This window comes from Arachis ipaensis, chromosome B2, assembly GCF_059453495.1.
Source record: "Arachis ipaensis isolate K30076 ecotype BB chromosome B2, ASM5945349v1, whole genome shotgun sequence".
Classification (NCBI taxonomy): domain Eukaryota; kingdom Viridiplantae; phylum Streptophyta; class Magnoliopsida; order Fabales; family Fabaceae; genus Arachis; species Arachis ipaensis.
The window spans coordinates 82,258,317-82,279,370 of record NC_142437.1 but is presented as its reverse complement, the minus strand read 5'-3'; the positions used below and the strand labels follow the sequence as shown (position 1 = coordinate 82,279,370).

At 39.4% G+C, this 21,054-nt stretch overlaps 1 protein-coding gene across 1 annotated transcript; it reads right to left on the bottom strand.

Moving 5' to 3' along the window:
- Window positions 1-20,252: 20,252 nt before the first annotated feature.
- On the bottom strand, window positions 20,253-20,714 carry LOC107627338 (uncharacterized). The gene has a single exon (XM_016330182.1). The coding sequence runs from the start codon at window positions 20,712-20,714 to the stop codon at window positions 20,253-20,255; it is 462 nt and encodes a 153-aa protein (XP_016185668.1).
- Between the last annotated feature and the right edge of the window lie 340 nt (window positions 20,715-21,054).

The window sequence follows — 21,054 nt, the reverse complement described above, 5'->3', positions numbered from 1 at the left end:
TGATAATTATAATTGATATCCTGACTAAGAATAACAAGATAACCATAGCTTGCTTCAAGCCAAAAATCTCCGTGGGACCGACCCTTACTCACGTAAGGTATTACTTGGACGACCCAGTGCACTTGCTGGTTAGTTGTGCGGAATTACATAGTGTGAAGTAATTTTCGTGCAACAAGTTTTTGGCGCCGTTGCCGGGGATTGTTCGAGTTTGAACAACTGACAGTTCATCCTATTGCTCAGAAAATTTTTTTTTATTTTTCTTTTTTTTTATCTGTAATTTGTCTTTGAGTTTTTCTGTTTGAGTTTAATTTCATATTTTAAGTTTGGTGTCAATTGCATGTTTTTATTTTCCTTTAAATTTTCGAAATTTGTGTTCTTTGTTCTTTCTTCATCTTCAAGTTGTTCTTGTTTATTTCTCTTGTTTGATCTTTAGTTTTTCTTGTTCTGTTTCTTTTCTTGTTTTTATTGTGCCTTTTCAAAACATTAGTTTTCAAAATTTTTTTATCCTTAGTTATTAAAAATACTTCTTCAAAACAATTGTTATATTTACTGCCTAATTGGCTAGAGCATTGGTCTATGTTCTTGGTAATTGGGTATCTTCTTTAAAAATCTTTTTTTTTTCAAAACTAATTTTTCTTTGATTAAATCTTGTGCCAAACTTTAAGTTTGGTGTTTTCTTGTTAATCTTTTTATAATTTTCGAAAATTTTAGTTTGGTTCTCTAAAAATTTTAAGTTTGGTGTTCTATCTTTATGTTCTTGTTGTTCTTGTGAGTCTTCAAGGTGTTCTTGAGTTTTCCTTGTGTCTTGATCTTAAAATTTTTAAGTTTGGTGTTCCTTGGTATTTTCCCTCCAAAATTTTCGAAAACAAGGAGCATTAGATCTAAAAATTTTAAATCTTGTGCTATTTTATTATTTTTCTCTTTCCTCATTAAATTCAAAAATATCTTTTCTCTCTATTTTAAAGCAAATTTTTGAAATTTACTTTTAAAATTCAGATTTTTATTTCAAAATTTAAAATCCTTTTCAAAAATCATATCCAAAATTTTTCAAATCTTCTTAATTAAGAAACTATTTTAATTTTAATTTTTGTTGCTCTCAATTTTCGAAATTTATATTTAATTTCTAATTATTTTATTTTATTTCGTTCTTATTTGTTTATTCGTTTTTTTAATAAAAATAAAAATAAAAATAAAAAAATTATATTCTAGTTGCTATTCATATCAATTCCCTTTTCTCCATCATGGACCTAAGCAGAAATGGACAGTCCAGAAGGACTCTGGGGTCATATGCTAACCCCACTACTGCTTCATACGGGAGTAGTATCTGTATACCCTCCACTGGAGTCAGTAGCTTTGAGTTAAATCCTCAGCTCATTATCATGGTGCAGCAAAGTTGCCAATATTCCGGTCTTCCACAGGAAGAACCTACAGAGTTTCTGGCACAGTTTTTACAAATTGATGACACAGTCCATGATAAAGAAGTAGATCAGGATGTCTACAGACTATTACTGTTTCTATTTGCTGTAAAAGACCAAGCTAAGAGGTGGTTAAATAACCAACCTAAGGCTAGCATAAGGACATGGAAACAGCTGTCAGAAAAATTTCTGAATCAATATTTCCCTCCAAAAAGGATGACACAGCTAAGGCTGGACATCCAAGGCTTTAAACAAGGAGATAATGAATCTCTTTATGATGCCTGGGAGAGATACAAAGAGATGCTAAGAAAATGCCCCTCTGAAATATTTTCAGAGTGGGTTCAGCTAGACATCTTCTATTATGGGCTTACAGAAAGAGCTCAGATTTCTCTAGATTACTCAGCTGGTGGATCTATCCACATGAGAAAGACAATTGAAGAAGCTCAAGAGCTCATTGATACAGTTGCCAGAAATCAACATCTGTACCTAAGCAGTGAACCTTCCATGAAAGAAGAGGCTAGAACAGTGACTGCTGAACTCAGCCCTACAGAACAAGCTACTGAATTCAATCAGCAATTGGATTTTCTAACAAAACAGTTAGCCAAATTCAAGGAGAGACTACAAGAGACAAGAATGGCTAATATAAATATGGAAGTACAATGAAAGCAAACAAAGCAACAGCTGTCAAAACAAATAACAGAAGAGTGCCAAGCAGTTCAATTGAGAAGTGGGAAAACACTAGATGCCCCACCTCAAGGTAGCAGGAAGCAAAGAAATGAGCAAACTACCCAAAATCTATCTGAGGACAGTAAGAGCCCGGAGAGGAATAATTTTGGCAATCAAACGCCAGAAATTGGGTGGAAAGCTGGTGCTGAACGCCCAAACCATGCTCAATCCTGGCGTTCAACGCCAGAAACAAGCAAGGAATTGGCGTTGAACGCCCAAAAGAAGCACAGTTTTGGTGTTCAGACGCCAGGAACAGGTGAGGAGTTGGCGTCCAATGTCACTCCAGCTTCTAACTCTAGCATTCAAATGCCAGTGAGGGATCAGACATACACAAGTGCTGATAACAACCCCTCTAAAAAGGCTTCTCCAACCACTTCTGTAGGAAATAAACCTGCAGCAACTAAGGTTGAGGAATATAAAGCCAAAATACCTTATCCTCAAAAACTCCGCCAAGAGGAGTAGGATAAGCAATTTGCTCGCTTTGCAGATTATCTCAGGACTCTTGAAATAAAGATTCTGTTTGCAGAGGCACTTGAGCAAATACCTTCTTATGCCAAGTTCATGAAAGAGATCTTGAGTCATAAGAAGGATTGGAGATAAACTGAAAGAGTTCTCCTCACTGAAAAATGCAGTGCAGTCATTCTAAAAAGCTTTCCTGAAAAGCTTAAAGACCCTGGGAGCTTTCTGATACCATGCATATTAGAAGGTAATTGCACCAGGACAGCTTTATGTGATCTTGGGGTAAGCATCAACCTAATACCTGCATCCACTATCAGAAAACTTGGTTTAACTGAAGAAGTTAAACCAACCCGGATATGTCTCCAACTTGCTGATGGCTCCATTAAATACCCATCAGGCGTGATTGAAGATATGATTGTCAGGGTTGGGCCATTCGCCTTTTCCACTGACTTTGTAGTGCTGGAAATGGAGGAGCACAAGAGTGCTACTCTCATTCTAGGAAGACCTTTCCTAGCAACTGGACGAACACTCATTGATGTCCAAAAGTGGGAAGTAACCCTGAGAGTCAATGAGGATGACTTTAAGTTGAATGCTGTCAAAGCCATGCAGCATCCAGACACACCAAAAGACTGCATGAAAGTTGATCTTATTGACTCTTTGGTAGAGGAAATCAACATGGCTGAGAGTCTCGAATCAGAGTTGGAAGACATCTTTAAAGATGTTCAGCCTGATCTGGAGAATTCAGAGGAATTAAAAGAGCTTCTGAAATTTCCTCAGGAAAAGGAACAACCTCCTAAACCCGAGCTCAAACCATTACCACCATCCTTGAAATATGCATTTCTGGGAGAAGGTGACACTTTTCCAGTGATCATAAGCTCTGCTTTAAATCCACAGGAAGAGGAAGCACTAATTCAGGTGCTAAGGACACACAAGACAGCTCTTGGGTGGTCCATAGGTGACCTTAAGGGCATAAGCCCAGCTAGATGCATGCACAAGATCCTATTGGAGGATGATGCTAAGCCAATGGTTCAACCACAGAGGCGGCTAAATTCAGCCATGAAGGAAGTGGTGCAAAAAGAGGTCACCAAATTACTGGAGGCTGGGATTATTTATCCTATTTCTGATAGCCCCTGGGTAAGCCATGTCCAAGTTGTCCCCAAAAAGAGAGGCATGATAGTGGTTCATAATGAAAAAAATGAACTGGTTCCTACAAGAACAGTTACAGGATGGCGCATGTGTATTGACTACAGAAGGCTCAATACAGCCACCAGAAAGGATCATTTTCCTTTACCATTCATAGACCAGATGCTAGAAAGACTAGCAGGTCATGATTATTACTGCTTTTTAGATGGCTATTCAGGCTATAACCAAATTGCAGTAGATCTCCAGGATCAAGAGAAAACAACATTCACTTGTCCATCTGGAGTGTTTGCTTACAGAAGGATGCCATTTGGGCTGTTCAATGCACCTGCAACCTTTCAGAGATGCATGCTCTCTATTTTCTCTGATATGGTGGAAAATTTTCTGGAAGTCTTCATGGATGACTTCTCAGTATATGGAGACTCATTCAGCTCCTGCCTTGGCCATTTAGCACTTGTTCTGAAAAAATGCCAAGAGACCAACCTAGTTTTAAACTGGGAAAAATGTCACTTTATGGTGACTGAAGGGATTGTCCTTGGGCATAAAATTTCAAACAAGGGAATAGAGGTGGATCAAGCTAAAATAAAGGTAATTGAAAAATTACCACCACCTGCCAATGTTAAGGTAATCAGAAGCTTTTTGGGGCATGCAGGATTCTATAGGAGGTTTATAAAGGATTTTTCAAAAATTGCAAAACCTCTAAGTAACCTGCTAGCTGCTGACACGCCATTTGTGTTTGACACAGAGTGCCTGCAGGCGTTTGAAACTCTGAAAGCTAAGCTGGTCACAGCACCAGTTATCTCTGCACCAGACTAGACATTACTATTCGAATTAATGTGTGATGCCAATGATCATGCCATTGGTGCAGTTTTGGGGCAAAGGCATGACAAGCTTCTGCATGTCATTTATTATGCTAGCCGTGTTCTAAATGATGCCCAGAAAAACTACACAACCACAGAAAAAGAATTGCTTGCAGTGGTTTATGCCATTGACAAGTTTAGATCATACTTGGTTGGATCCAAAGTGATTGTGTACACTGACCATAATGCTCTTAAATATCTACTCACAAAGTAGGATTCAAAACCCAGGCTTATAAGATGGGTATTGCTTCTGCAAGAGTTTGATATAGAAATAAGAGACAGAAAGGGGACAGAAAACTAAGCGGCTGATCATCTGTCCCGAATAGAGCCAGTAGAAGGGGCGTCCTCTCCCTCTATTGAGATCTCTGAAACCTTTCCGGATGAGCATTTGTTCGCCATTCAGGAAACACCATGGTTTGCAGACATTGCAAACTATAAAGCTGCAACGTTTATACCCAAGGCGTACAGCAGGCAACAAAAGAAAAAATTAATTTCTGATGCAAAGTACTACTTGTGGGATGAACCCTATCTCTTCAAGAGATGTGCAGACGGGATAATCCGTAGGTGTGTGCCTAGAGAAGAAGCACAGAGAATCTTATGGCATTGCCATGGATCACAATATGGAGGCCATTTCGGGGGTGAGCGAACAGCCACCAAGGTCCTCCAATGTGGCTTCTACTGGCCTACACTCTATAGAGATTTCCGAGAGTTTGTACGCAACTGTGACAGTTGCCAGAGAGATGGTAATCTGCCTTATAGTTACTCTATGCCTCAACAAGGAATCTTGGAGGTTGAGTTGTTTGATGTATGGGGTATTGATTTCATGGAACCTTTCCCGCCATCATACTCAAACACTTATATTCTGGTGGTAATCGACTATGTATCAAAATGGGTAGAGGCCATTGCCACACCCACCAATGATACTAAAACAGTGCTGAAGTTCCTCCAGAAACATATCTTCAGTAGGTTTGGTGTCCCTAGAGTACTAATTAGTGATGGGGGCACTCACTTCTGCAACAGACAGCTTTATTCTGCCATGGTCAGGTATGGAATTCGCCACAAGGTGGCGACCCCATATCATCCACAGACGAATGGGCAAGCTGAAGTCTCTAATAGAGAACTAAAAAGAATCCTGGAACGGACTGTAAGTACCCATAGAAAGGATTGGGCACGAAGCTTGGATGATGCTCTGTGGGCTTACAGAACAGCATTCAAGACTCCTATAGGGACCTCTCCATACCAACTTGTGTATGGTAAGGCTTGTCACCTGCCCGTGGAACTGGAACATAAGGCCTACTGGGCAACCAGATTCCTAAACTTTGATGCCAAATTAGCTGGAGAAAAAAGATTGCTCCAGCTGAATGAGCTAGAGGAATTCAGATTCACTGCTTTTGAAAATGCCAAGCTTTATAAAGAGAAATAGAAAAGGTGGCATGACAGAAAGCTATCATCTAGAACCTTTGAACCAGGATAAAAGGTTCTATTGTTTAACTCTAGGCTCAGGCTATTCCCCGGGAAACTGAAATCCCGGTGGAGGGGACCATATGTGATTACAAGTGTATCACCATATGGTTATGTGGAGCTTCAAGACACTGATTCTGATAAGAAGTTCATTGTTAATGGACAGAGAATCAAGCACTATCTTGAAGGCAATGTTGAGCAAGAGTGCTCAAGGCTGAAGCTAGATTAAAAACTCAGCAAAGTCCAGCTAAAGACAGTAAAGAAGCGCTTGCTGGGAGGCAACCCAGCCATTGGCAACACTTTTTCTGTTATTTTGCCCTATTCTTGATTTTTTTGTTTATATAAAGTTCATTGTTAATAAGGTAAAGAGTCAATTGCATAAGTTCACAGGGTTACAGAAGGATTCAGCACACAAAACAGAGAGAAAAAGCTCACTGGCAAGAAAACGCCAGTAAGAGGCAAAATTGGGCGTTCAACGCCCAAAAGAAGCATCCACTGGGCGTTGAACGCCAGTAAGGATAGCCATCTGGGCGTTAAACGCCAGAAAGAAGCATCTTCTGGGCGTTGAACGCCAGAAAGAAGCACCTTCTGGGCGTTTAACGCCAGATTTACAGCATCCTGGGCGTTCAGAAAAATGCCCAGTGACAAAGGAGTTCCTGGCGTTCAACGCCAGAAAGAAGCAACAGCTGGGCGTTGAACGCCCAGGAGAAGCAGCAATTGGGCGTTAAACGCCCAAAACATGCAGCGTTTGGGCGTTTAACGCCAGGATGGTGGGGAGGAGGTAAATTCGTTTTTACTTCATATTTTTTATTTTAATTTTAATTTTCATGTTTCAATTCATGATTTCTTGCATAAATATGTTACAAACAGACAGGCAGAGAATATCTGGAACTGCCCTCTATGACTATCGGACTATGGTCAGAGGAAAGATTGTTCACATCTACCCTGACAAAATCAGGGAGATCTTTAAGCTACCTCAGCTGAAAGATGACCCAGACTCCTTCAATAGGAGAATGATGAGAACAAACAAGGGCCTGGATAAGATTCTAGAGGATATATGCATCCCTGGAGCCAGGTGGACCACCAGCACCAAGGGTGTCCCAAATCAACTCAAGAGAGAAGATCTCAAACCAGTCACCAGAGGATGGCTGGACTTCATTGGGCGTTCTATATTGCCCACTAGCAACCGTTCTGAAGTCACCGTTAAAAGAGCAGTGATGATCCATTGCATTATGTTGGGAAAAGAAGTGGAAGTTCATCAACTGATTCCATCTGAATTTTACATACTTTCAAACAAGAACTCCAAGGATGCCAGGTTGGCTTATCCAAGCCTAATCTCTATGCTCTGCAAAGATGCTGGAGTAAGGATGGGAATAACGGAGTACATCTCAGTGGAGCAACCAATCACTAAAACCACAATGGAAAAACAACAAGTGCAGGATGACTCCATCAAGAGGAGGGCACAAGAATTTCTCCCGGAAGTCCCTCAATTTGAATATTGGGAACAGCTTGAAGCATCTGTTACTAAGTTGCAAGAAACTATGGACCAAATAAAAGAAGAACAGCAAAATCAAAACAGCATGCTCTACAAACTGCTCAGGGAACAAGAAGAGCAAGGACGTGACTTAAAGGAACTGAAGCGTCAGAAGTTATCTCTTGAAGGGCCAAGCACTCCACAGACTAAAGAGGCATCCACTTCCCAACTTCAAGGTTGTTGAGTTCCAATCTTAGCCTTAACTCTGTGATAATTGTTCTTATTTGAGTTTGACCTTAGAAGTTATATATAAGCAGTAGTAATTAGTATCTATATCATGATTTTATCTCCAATTAAGCTATAATTTATTTTTCTCATCATCATTAAACATGAATAAAATAGCATATTTTCTTTAGAATTAGGAGGCAATAGTTTTCGAGTTTTTAATAAGAAAAATTCTAATTATTTACATGTGGTGGCAATGCTTTCTGCCTTCTGAATGAATGCTTGAACAGTGCATATGTCTTTGGAATTTGATGTTCTTGAATGTTAAACATGGCTCTTGAAAGAATGATGAACATGAGACATGTTATTGATAATCTGAAAAATAAAAAAAATGATTCTTGAAGCAAGAAAAAGCAGTGAATACAAAAGCTTGCAAAAAAAAAAGCAAGCAGAAAAAGCCAATAGCCCTTAAAACCAAAAGGCAAGGGTAATAAAAAAAGATCCAAGGCTTTGAGCATCAGTGGATAGGAGGACCTAAGAGAATCAAATCCTGGTCTAAGCGGCTAAACCAAGCTGTCCCTAACCATGTGCTTGTGGCGTGAAGGTGTCAAGTGAAAACTTGAGACTGAGCGGTTAAAGTCAAGGTCCAAAGCAAAAAGAAGAGTGTGCTTAAGAACCCTGGACACCTCTAATTGGGGACTTTAGCAAAGCTGAGTCACAATCTGAAAAAGGTTCACCCAATTATGTGTCTGTGGCATTTATGTATCTGGTGGTAATACTGGAAAACAAAGTGCTTAGGGCCACGACCAAGACTCACAAAGTAGCTATGTTCAAGAATCAACAAACTGAACTAGGAGAATCAATAACACTATCTGAATTCTAAGTTCCTATAGATGCCAATCATTCTGAGCTTCAATGGATAAAGTGAGGTGCCAAAACTGTTAGGAAGCAAAAAGCTACTAGTCCCGCTCATCTAATTAGAATCTGAGCTTCACTCAAAAACTTTGAGTTATTATTGCTTCGTGACTTATTTGTATTCTATTTTATTTGTCTAGTTACTTGGGGACAAGCAACAGTTTAAGTTTGGTGTTGTGATGAGCGGATATTTTATACGCTTTTTTGGGGTTAATTTCATATAGTTTCTAGTATGTTTTAGTTAGTTTTTCGTTTATTTTCATTAGTTTCTAGGCAAAATTCATATTTTGGGACTTTACTATGAGTTTGTGTATTTTTCTATAATTTCAGGTATTTTCTGACTGAAATTGAAGGAACTGAGCAAAAATCTGATTCAGGCTAAAAAAGGATTGCAGATGCTATTGGATTCTGACCTCTCTGCACTCAGAATGGATTTTCTGGAGCTACAAGAGTCCAATTGGAGCGCTTCCAATTGCGTTGGAAAGTAGACATCCAGGGCTTTCCAGCAATATATAATAGTTTATACTTTACTCAAGGATAGATGATGTAAACTGGCGTTCAACGCCAGTTCCATGTTGCAGTCTGGCGTCCAGCGCCAGAAACAAGTTACAAGTTGGAGTTCAACGCCAGAAACAGGTTGCAACCTGGCGTTGAATGCCCAAAATAGCACAGGCACGTGAGAAGCTTAAGTCTCAGCCCCAGCACACACCAAGTGGGCCCCAAAAGTGGATTTCTGCATTATCTATCATAGTTTACTCATTTTCTGTAAACCTAGGTTACTAGTTTAGTATTTAAACAACTTTTAGAGATTTATTTTGTATCTCATGACATTTTAGATCTAAAATTTACACTTTTGCATGCATGAGGGAAGAGGAATACAAGAGAAAAGCTGAAATTCAGAAGATAAAGCATCTCCAAAACCCCAACATATTCTCCATTACTGCATAATAAGTATTTATTTCATACTCTTTTATTTTCATAATTCAAACTGATAATTATAATTGATATCCTGACTAAGAATAACAAGATAACTATAGCTTGCTTCAAGCCAACAATCTCCATGGGATCGACTCTTACTCACGTAAGGTATTACTTGGACGACCCAGTGCACTTGCTAGTTAGTTGTGCGGAATTACATAGTGTGAAGTAATTTTCGTGCACCAACGACCCGAGGTTTAAATATTTCGGTTATCAATTTATTTAGGGGTTTGTTACTTGTGACAACCAAAACGTTTGTAAGAAAGGACTTTTGTTGGTTTAGAAGCTATACTTGCAACGGGAATTTATTCTGAATTCTAGACCACGCAAAAGTTCTCTCTTCAAAATGGCGCCGTTGCCGGGTAACTGCAAATGTGTGCCTTATTATTGGTTATTGTAAATATTTTTCTTTTACTTGTTTATTTGTTTTTGTTTTTCCCTTTTTATTTTTATTAGCTACTATGAATTCTCACCCCCTCTCGCTTTGAGTTTGGTTCTAATATTGTTGAAGGAACGGAAGTTATAGTAGGAACATGCATCAAGGTCAGAACAATCAAAGATGGATGGAGCCAAGAGGATTTGATCAACCCTTTAGGCAACAACACCCTCCAAGATATCATGGACAAAGACCATTCTACAATGCATACCAAGCTGATAGATATGGTGGACAACCTTGTAACTACCAACAAGCCCCACCTTGTGCCTATAGACCATCCTCTCAACATAACTTTGAACCACCACACTCACAAGCTCCTTTTCACCATTCACCACCATACGATCCTTATTTACCCCAATTCCAATCTAATTACTCCCAAACACCACCGCTTCCCTATGTACCATGTCCAAATCCATCACCTCGAGAATCACATGCTCGCCTCAAGGAAACAGTAGATCAACTTCATACAACCCTTCATCAGCTGGAGCAAGCAATACATCAATTATCTTCCAGATGTTTAGACCCTCAAGGAACTCCAATAGCTTTATGTGGAGAATCTAATGATGAACGTAGCATGTAGGAGACACTAGAAATCCCAGAGGGCAGTAATGAGCATAACTTTGTTCTAGAACAATTGGAGGAAGCTCAAATTATCCAAGAAGAAGAAGTACTGATTGAAGATTTAGGAGATGCTGAACCTCCATGGGAATCCAGAGTTGTGAAAAATTCCGTCAAGGACGTTACAATTAATGCTAAGGAGGATAGTGCACAACCCCCAAAGCAGGTATTTCAGGAAGAACTAGACGGAATAACCCAAGACGCACGTTTCCTTGATGATGATAGTCTCAAGTCAAGTTTTCCTAGTAATGAACTTGCATCTGCAAGTGAATTCTCCGAGATTGAAGAACCTTATTCAAGTGAATACGAAGATGATGTCGAGGTAGATTTTTCTCAACCTCCAACTTATGACTTGAGTGATGCAGAAGATGTCGAAGACTTTGATCAAGACATGGTTACATTTGAAGAATTCTGCAAAGAAGTGGAGGAATTCACAGAAGATTACAAGGGAGTAAAACTTACAAAACCACTGGAAACACCTATCCCAAGGCCATTACCACCCAATACAAGCTTCAAGTGGGTACAATCCTTAACCTTTAACTTTATTTTTCCACTTGAATATGGTTTGCTTGAAACAGATGGCCAGCTTAGAGCTCTCTGTGACTTTAAGAGTAAGAGGGAAATGGCTCGTACTCAGAGCTGGTGCACAAGGTTCAATAAGGTTCCACGCTTCAACTCGAAGTGCACGGATTGGTATCATGTTCAATCGAATGGATCTCGGAAGACGTTTGGTCATCTTTGTGAGAATACAATTTCTAAGCCACCCGGATGGAAGAATATAGATCAAGACAAAGGCGGATTTAAAAGCAAAGTTTGGGATCCTGGAATCTATTCTGACATTCACCACCCTGGGAGCCTGAGAACCTGTTTGAAGCTACTCAAGGGCTTCACATGCCTAGTTTGGGACCCGGGAGGCTGTTGGCATTCCAAACATTGGTGGAGATTTCTGGATGAATTTAAGCATAAGCCACCATAACAGGAAGCTCATCTAATGTCCAACTTAAGGACTTTAACTAAAAGTGCTAGGTGGGAGACAACCCACCATGGTATGATCGTTCCTGTTTCCATTTTATTTTGTTTTGTTTATTTTTATATTGTTTTATTTTCATTGAACCTGGATAGTATTCGTAAGCATTTGCATTAGCATTACATACTGCATAACTGCATAATTGCATAAAAAAGAAAAAGGAAGGCGTGCGATGCGATTGCATCGCTAAAGCGTTCGCATCATTTGCGAAAAACACCTCCCACGCGTCCGCGTCATTCACGCGGCCACGTGATCTGGAAATAGGCGTAAAAATCCAACGCCCAGAAATCTGGGCTGGAATCGTGCGGCTGTTGTGCGTTTAGCACAAAATGGCTCACGCGCTCGCGTCCCTAACGCGAACGCGTCACTTGCAAAACACCCATCCCACGCGAAAGCGTGAGCGACGCATTCGTGTCACATGGATTGCACAACACCCCAAAGGAGACAGAGAGTTGCACTGAAACGACGCTGGAATTGTGCGTTTAGCACAATTTCCAGCGACGCGGTCGCATGCCTCACGCAACCGCGTCATTCATCCTTTTTCCTTTTCCATGCGATCGCGTCACTCACGCGATCGCGTTAACCCCATTCCACCCTAGCCACGCGATCGCGTGCCCCACGCGTTCGCGTGGATTCAAATTCACTAACCCCAGTGACGCGAAACACTAACCCTCCCGCGTCCCCATTCTTCTTCCCCAACCCCCTCTGCTCTCTCCCCCTCCCCTGCGCCTATCACCACCACCCCAACCACCTCTACCAGCCGCACCACCGTCGAGCACCCAGCCACGACCACGATGCCACCTCCCTTCTTCCTTCCCTCTCTTTCTTCTTTTTCTCTTCTCTTATTCCCTCCACCACCGCTGCCCCCTCCGTGACCACCACCACCACCGTGCCGTCACTGCCACGCTTCCTACCACTATCACCCTCACCCCCTTCCCTTCCCCTCCTTGTACCCTAACCGTAACCCAGTACCACCAAACCATCCCTGCCACCACCACGGTTCACCGCCGCGCCGTCTCACGTCACCGCCGCGTTGCCGCTACTACCACCACACCCCGCCATCTCTCTGTTCCCTACTTTCGTTCATACAAATACCAGGTTCCGCCAAACGCCATTTTTCCTTTATTCGTAGTTAGTTGCATATTTTTTTCAGTTTATGTTTGAAATTAGGCTAGTTAGAGATGCATGTTTATAGTGGATTCTAGGTGGTTAGGTAGCTAGGATGTGGTTAATGGATTTAGGCCTGATTCATTGCGCTGTTGTTGCTACTTGTTTTATAATTTTTGCAATTCTGCTGTTGCTGTGATGTTACTATTGTTCATATAATGTTCTTCCTGTTCATGCTGCTATTGCGACTATTCTTTCATGTTCATATTATTTATATCTATTTGCAGTTTATTTTAATTTATATGAACTATTCTGCTTGCTGTTTATTTTTCGGGAACATCAAATTTTAGCCGGAATGCTGCCCAATTTTCTATAAATCGTTTTGATTCTCATTCATGTATTGGTTTTGGCATTTTCAATTTTGCTTTTCTTAGCTTTTACCAAACCAATTCATGAGTGCACGGGCCAGCATTCTTATTCCTTTTGTTTTCCCGGTTAATAAATCACATTATTGTTGATTAGATTTCAATTTTCGCTATTGGTATATCTATATGAATCATCAACAACTTGATTTCCTTGCTTGAATATGAGTTGTCTGTTGCTTCAAATTGTGAAATTCTTGTTACTTAGAAACCAATCATCATGCCACTTACTCTGACTTTCTTTTTACTAACTCACTGATTTTTGCTTCCTAACCTCTTTTTCAATTTCAAACCACTTTTAACTTTCTAACAACCCCTGCTGTTTTTTGACCAACTTTTTACTTTTACTTTTTAACTCAAGGCATGATTATGGTTTTTCCTAATAAACATGAATTCTATTTATATTACATTTTGGATTGAAATTTCTCATCTCAGTTTTTTAACTCTGAAACAATCCAAAATGCACAATTATTCAACTCATTTCATAGTCTACTGCTCCTTTGCCACTTTGTGCTTATCTTGTTATCTGCCAACCTATTTTCCTGCTTTTATTATATCCTAGATTTCTATTTTTCAGGATGTCTGACTCTCAAAGAAACGGAAAAGGCAAGGCAACAATTGGCAAACGGAAAAGAGGTGAATCCTCTATGTCTCTCCTGGAGCTTATGCATGATGACTCCTGGCAGGAAAAACACTTTACCCCGCAGAAGAAGGCTGACCAGCTCCTCCCTGCCAATGATCCAATTAAGTTTGCAAACCGATACTGTGAGCTGAAGTATCCAGTGTTTGCTACCTCCAAAAATCTGTACCTGGAGAGGACTTTGAAAATTCCAGAAGAACTACAGCAGTACACCTCCGATCAGATCAAACAAAGAGGCTGGTTCTTCTTGGAGAGAAATTTGACTGAGGTCAATGCTTCCTGGGTAAGAGAGTTTTACTGCAATTATTTCAAGACTTCCCTGGATGCAGTGCACCTAAGAGGGAAACAAATACTGGTCACTGAAGAGGCCATTGAGGATATTCTGCTCCTTCAGCCTAAGTCAGATAAGCCTGACGGTTACCAAAAGGCTGAAGAAGACATGCGCTTTCTGAGATTTGACTGGGATGCTGTCAAGGAGAGGATAGCCCTTGACCCTACTGTCCCATGGGTCATGGGTAAGAACACCACCATGCCTAAAGGAATCAAGCGGATATACTTGAATGATGAGGCTCGGCTCTAGCACCAGATCCTAAGTAACTTTATTATGCCGAGCACTCATGAGACGGAGCTGCCTGCTGCTATGATCACCCTCCTCTGGTGTGTGATGGAGGGTAAGGACCTGTATCTGCCTCGTTTCATCCGGCACTATATGGCCAGGGTCCATATCAGAGGCACCCTCCTTTTCCCTTACCTAGTCACCCAGCTAGGCCGTCGAGCTGACATGCCTTGGGAGGATGCTGATGAGAAGCCACCTGCTGTGGACTGCAAGAAGATCATTCCTCACAACAGGAACTTTCTAGCTTTAGGCTACAGACCTCCATTCCTTACTGCTTCTGATGAGACAGCCACACCTTCAGCTGCCCCCTCTTCTTCCACTGCTGCACCTGCCCCACCCACTGCACCTCCAGCTGCTCCTGAGCCTATTTACCATTTGGTGCATCAACTCTTCGCCCGCTTGGATCGTATGGAGCATCGCAACAAGCGACGCTATGAGCACGTCAAGTTGATGATCCGTTTCGGCGGCGACATCCCCTCCGAGCCTGACACCCCTTCCGATACATCTGAGGTGGAGGAGGATGATCACGAGGAGGAGACACCCACCCAGGCTGCACAGGTAGGCCCGGAGCAGGCTGCGCCATAGCAGGAGGAGCCACAACAGATTCAGGCCGCAGATCCAGATATTCCTGTCCAGTCAGAGCCTCCACTACAGCAGACAGACCCACCTACCCTCATCCAGTCTGCAGATCCTCAGGCCACTACCGAGACTCCAGCAGCCCATCCTTCCAGTGATGACACTCCTTCACACCCAGCTTGAGTGAGCATCGAGGACGATGCTTTATTTTAAGTGTGGGGAGGTCGCCATCTCTGGCGTATTTTTTGGTGAACCACTACAGGCTCTTTTATTTTATTTTGGTTATTTTTCTGTATTTTTATCTTTATTTTTATTTTTATCTTTCAGTACTTATACATTGTTCTTTTCATGTGTTTTTACTCTATTTTCTGCATTTTGCACTTTAGTTCATATTTTAGCCATTTAGTTTAGTTTGCAATTCTAAACTTATTAGTTATAGAATATGTGGATTAATTAGTATAGTTTACCTTTTTAGCATATAATAGTTTGGTTTAAATTCAAAATAAAAAGGAAGTAAACTAGAGACTTTAACATAATCAAAAACAATCCACACATCTTGTATATAGAACATAACATGTTAGTTAGTTAACAACATTTCATCAAGGAGGAACACTAAAACTTTAAAGCCACCCAAAAAAATTTTTACATTGAGAATAATGAGAACTCTTAAATTCTACTTGCATGACATGTATAACTGATATATGAATTTTGAGCTAGAGAACACACAGCCTGTGAGTTTTGAGCTTAATTGTATGGTTACAATCAAACCATAATTTTTATTCCTGTGTGTTTCGTCCTTCTTTTTTATTCTGATGTTCTTTACTTTGTTTTAATTTATATGTCCATTTATAGAGTATAGATACATACTAAGAGATGATTGAGGCCATCATTGGAATTTTCCTCACTTATCCCAAATTAGCCTACCTTTACATCACCCTTGTTAGCTCCTTTGAGCTTTTTAATCCCCTCTTTTTCTATAAACCACATTACTAGCCTTAAGCAGAAAAACAAGATAAAATCCCAAGTTGAATCCTTGGTTAGCTTAAGATAGAAATTGTGTATTGTTTAAGTGTGGGAAACCTTATGGGAACATGGATGATAGAAACAAAGGTAGAAAGTTAAAAAAAATAAAAATAATCAAAATAAAAATTTTGGGAAGCATACTCATGTAAAACTAAAACAACTGAACTCCCATGTGCATAAAAAAAAGAAAGAAGTTTATTTTCAGAATTTAAATAAGGGGATACAAAAATCCCCCAATTGCAAAATAAAAAGAATCAATGCACATGGGATAAAAAGTTAATGCATGAGCTTGCAATACAAAAATGAGAAAATCTGGGCAAATAGGATAAGAAACTTTGAATTACAAAATATGTATGTTAGGTGAGATCTTAGACTAGTCAAGGATTTATTTATTAGCTCACTTAGCCTTATACATATACCCTTACCTTTACCTTGGCCCCATTACAACCTTAAAAAAGACCTAATGATTTTTGTATGTCTGTATTCTATAATTATTAATTGGTTAGATGAAGAACAAAGTTATAGAAAGTAAGGATAAAAAGAAGAATAGAGTGATTAACCCAATAAACACTAAGTGACTAGAGAGTAAACACAGAATTTAGTGAGGGTTCAATATCTCATCACCATATATCTCTGCTTAAATTGTTAATTGTCTTGCAAGTTTGAAAAATATTTTTTTACCCACCTCAATTGTAAAAGTGCTTTTACATTATCTAAGGTTGGCTATGTATATATGATTCCTTGAGAATGTGAATTAATTTAACTACATGTAAGTTTTATATACAAGTGAATAAAAAAAAAATTAGAATTGCATGATTCATTTAGGTAGTTGCATTTAGAATAGATTGCATTGCATGAGATTCTACCACTTTAACCTTACCTTATTCTTTATCTTGGACTTAGCATGAGGATATGCTATTGTTTAAGTGTGGGAAGGTTGATAAACCCATATTTTATGATATATATTGTGCTCAATTTAAGAGATTTATTCAATCCTTCACCCACTTATTCATGAAAATTGTATGGTTTTACTTTTCCTTCCTTATTATGTGATATATGTGAATTACATGTTTCCTATGCTTTGAGATTATTTATTTTAATTACCTTTTATTACCATTCGATGCCGTGATTTGTGTGTTAAGTAGTTTCAGATCTTCTAAGGCAGGAATGGCTTAAAGGATGGAAAGGGAACAAACAAAAATGGAAGGAAAGCACAAAATGGAGTTTTTGAAGAAACTGGCAGCGACGCAAACGCATGGACGACGCGGCCGCATGCCCAGTACGAAAAGGCAGCGACGCAAACGCGTGACTGACGTGGACGTGCGCTATGAGCAAAACACAGATGACGCGGACGCATGACCGAAGCAAACACGTGATAAGGAAAACTCCAGATGACGCGACCGCGTGACCTACGCGGACGCGTGACAGACGCCACGCACCAGAAATTACAGAAAACGCTCCCAGTGATTTCTGAAGCCCTTTTTGGCCCAGATCCAAGTCCAGAAGGCACAGATTAGAGGTTATAAAGTGGGAAAATGCATCGATCTAGGGGGAGATCTCCAATTATTCACTTTCCATAGTTTAGATGTAGTTTTTTTAGAGAGAGAGGTTCTCTCCTCTCTCTTAGGTTTTAGGATTAGGATTTCTTATTATTTCAATTTAGTATTCCAACTCCTTATAAGGTTCAATATTCCTTTTACTTTATATTTCTCTTTTATTTTCAGATACTTTAATGCTTTCCTTTAATTACTTTTGTTGCCAAATTAGCTTATGAACCATTCATGTTTAGATTTGATTTTCTATTTAATATAATTTGAGGTATTTCAGAATTATGATTGCTTTTCTTTATTTACATTAATAATTTGTATTTTTTCCCTTTTGGCCTTGGTTGATTAATTGGCAACTCTTGAGTTATCAAACTCATCGTGACTGATAATTGTTATTTTTACCAATTGAATTAAACTCCAATAACTCTAGTCCTTCCTTAGGAATTGACTAGGACCTGAGGATCAAACTACTTGGTCCACTTGACCTTCCTTTGCTTTAATAAAGGCTAACTAAGTGGGATTAAAATTCAATTCTTAGCACCATTGATAAGGATAACTAGGATAGGACCTCCAAATTCTCATACCTTACCAAGAATTTATTTTACAGATATTTATTTATTTTATTTGTCATTTAAATTACTTGTTCCTTATTTTCAAAACCCCAATTTACAAAACTCACAACCAATAATAAGAACATACCTCCCTGCAGTTCCTTGAGAAGATGACCCGAGGTTTAAATACTTCGGTTATCAATTTATTTAGGGGTTTGTTACTTGTGACAACCAAAATGTTTGTAAGAAAGGACTTTTGTTAGTTTAGAAGCTATACTTGCAACGGGAATTTATTCTGAATTCTAGACCACGCAAAAGTTCTCTCTTGATGCTTTCTAATAAATCAAAGAGAGTTGAAGAGAAGAAGAATTTAATTCACTATTGATCCATCAAGTACAATAGAGCTCCCTCCCCCAATGAGGTGGGAGTTTAGTTGATCATAGCTCCAGGAAACTTAAAATCAAAGAAAAAGTGCATGAAAGTAAAACTACGCTAAGTAGAAGCAAGTAACGGAAATGAAAAGTGTAGTGATTCTAATTCCTAGTGTGTACAGTGTACTTTCTAGTTCAAAACTCCTTCTCTTTATAACGCTTTCCCCCAAAGTCTTCACTTGATGTACTTCGGCTTTTGGACTTTCTAATTCTAGCGCTTGGGCCTGGCGCTTGATGACGAGCGTGAAAAGTGAGCGCCAGTTGTTGTGCGTACGCACCAGGGGTTGCGCTTGGCCTCGACTCTAAGTGTCCTATCTCAAAGTGGCTCTTCAAATAAGCTTTCAATCATTATTCCGAAACCAGTTGGTCTAAGATACTAGGTGTTGAAGCACCCCTTAGGATTTATTTGCTCAAGCCTCTCTTTGACACAACTCTACCACAAGCATTTAACTAGGACAATGACTCTTTGAGTCTTTGTTTCTTTCTTTTTCTTCCTAGTAATTGATGCTCAGAGCCTTGGGCTTGTTCTTTGTTTTTATTTTGTTTTTCTTTATATATTTTCTTTCTTTTTCCGCTGCTTCTTGGATATATAGATTTTTGAGAACTCCCTTAATACTTCTCTAAACTTTATTCCATGTCTATGAGCTCCCATGAAAGTTTTCATAAACATGCAACCTCAATACATAATCACACACTCAGAACCTCCACTTCTCTTAATCTTTTGCTTGCCTCAAAATTTTTTAACATTCCTTAATCTTTCTTTTCAAAGACATATTCTCTATTTGCATTCTTAGAGATATTGGGTGCAAGCAATTTTTGAGAGTATGGTACTGTGAGATGTCATGCATCATGGTTATTGAGCTAAAGGAAAATTAAACTAAACAATAGGGGCACAATAGCACTTTCAATTACAACAATTTGATCAAAAGACAATCACTTAACAATACAACCTCTTGGAGTCCAATTGCTTTACTCCTTATCATCATCATTGTTGGCCTTTGTATCTTTCTTTGTCTCTTTGAGTGATGATGATGTCTAGTTCCTCAGAGGAATGACATGACTGCCTACAACAAACTTTGAAAGTAGCTTGTCCCCAAGCACTTAAAAATTGTTACCGTGCATGTATGCTTGTGAAATTTTTGACTTAACATTGGTGTGTGAACACCAAACTTAGTTTTTTGCTCATCTTTCTATGCAAAAACAGAGTGCATATTTTAGCTTTTCATGCATGCATGAGACTTTATGTGCTTTTCTTCTATGGGAGAATAAGACTACAAAACTAGAAAGTAAACAAGTGAAATGCAGGGTTAATTGATTTCTGTGATTGCTTGGAATTCATGAATATTTATGATTGTCCTAAGGGTTACTTTGTGCTCAAATGATGTTAATGGTGGAACACCAAACTTAGTGTCATACATTCACCCTTGCTTTTGTTTCTCTGTTGACACAATCACATTGGTGTGCAACACCAAACTTAATTTCTTGCAATACACAAAAATTGAACTAACCATTTTTTCTTAGTAGAGTATGAAAGAGTTACCTAAGGTTGGGTTGCCTCCCAACAAGCGCTTCTTTAACATCACTAGCTTGACGGTTCTTCCATGATTAGCTGAGGTTGTAGTTCACCATATGCTCCTTCAATTGCTCTCCTAGGTAATGCTTGAGCCTGTGAGCATTAACAGTGAAGGTCCTTTGTGATTTCTCCTCCATGATTTCTACATGACCATATGGTGAAACTTTAGTGATTGTGAATAGTCCTAACCATCTTGATTTCAGTTTTTCTGGGAAGAATTTGAGCCTGGAGTTGTAGAGGAGGACTCTTTGTCGTTCTGCAAAGTTTCTTTGTGCTAGCCTTTGATCATACAATTTTTTTGTCTTCTCTTTATAGATCCTTGCATTGTCATAGGCTTGAATCCTAAATTCTTCCAGTTCATTTAGCTGTAGCTTCCTCCTTTCACCCACAGCATGATTGTCAAAATTCAGCACTTTAAGAGCCCAAAATGTTCTATGCTCAAGTTCTACAGGCAGATGACAAGTCTTTGCATACACCAATTGATATGGAGACATACCAATTGGTGTTTTAAAAGATGTTTTATAAGCCCATAGAGCATTATCTAATTTCTTTGACCAATCTTTTCTTGAAGCCCCAACAGTCTTCTCAAGAATTTTCTTGAGCTCCCTGTTTGAAATTTCTGCTTGACTCCATATTTGAGGAGGAGAGTCTCTAGTTATTTATTACAGAAGTGACTCCCTCCATCACTTATGAGAGCTCTCGACACCCCAAACCTGCTAAATATATTCTTCCCCAAGAAATTGATTACTACTTTATTGTTATTGGTTGAAGTTGCAATAGTCTCTACCCACTTGGATACGTAGTCTACTGCCACTAATATGTAGCTATTTGAGT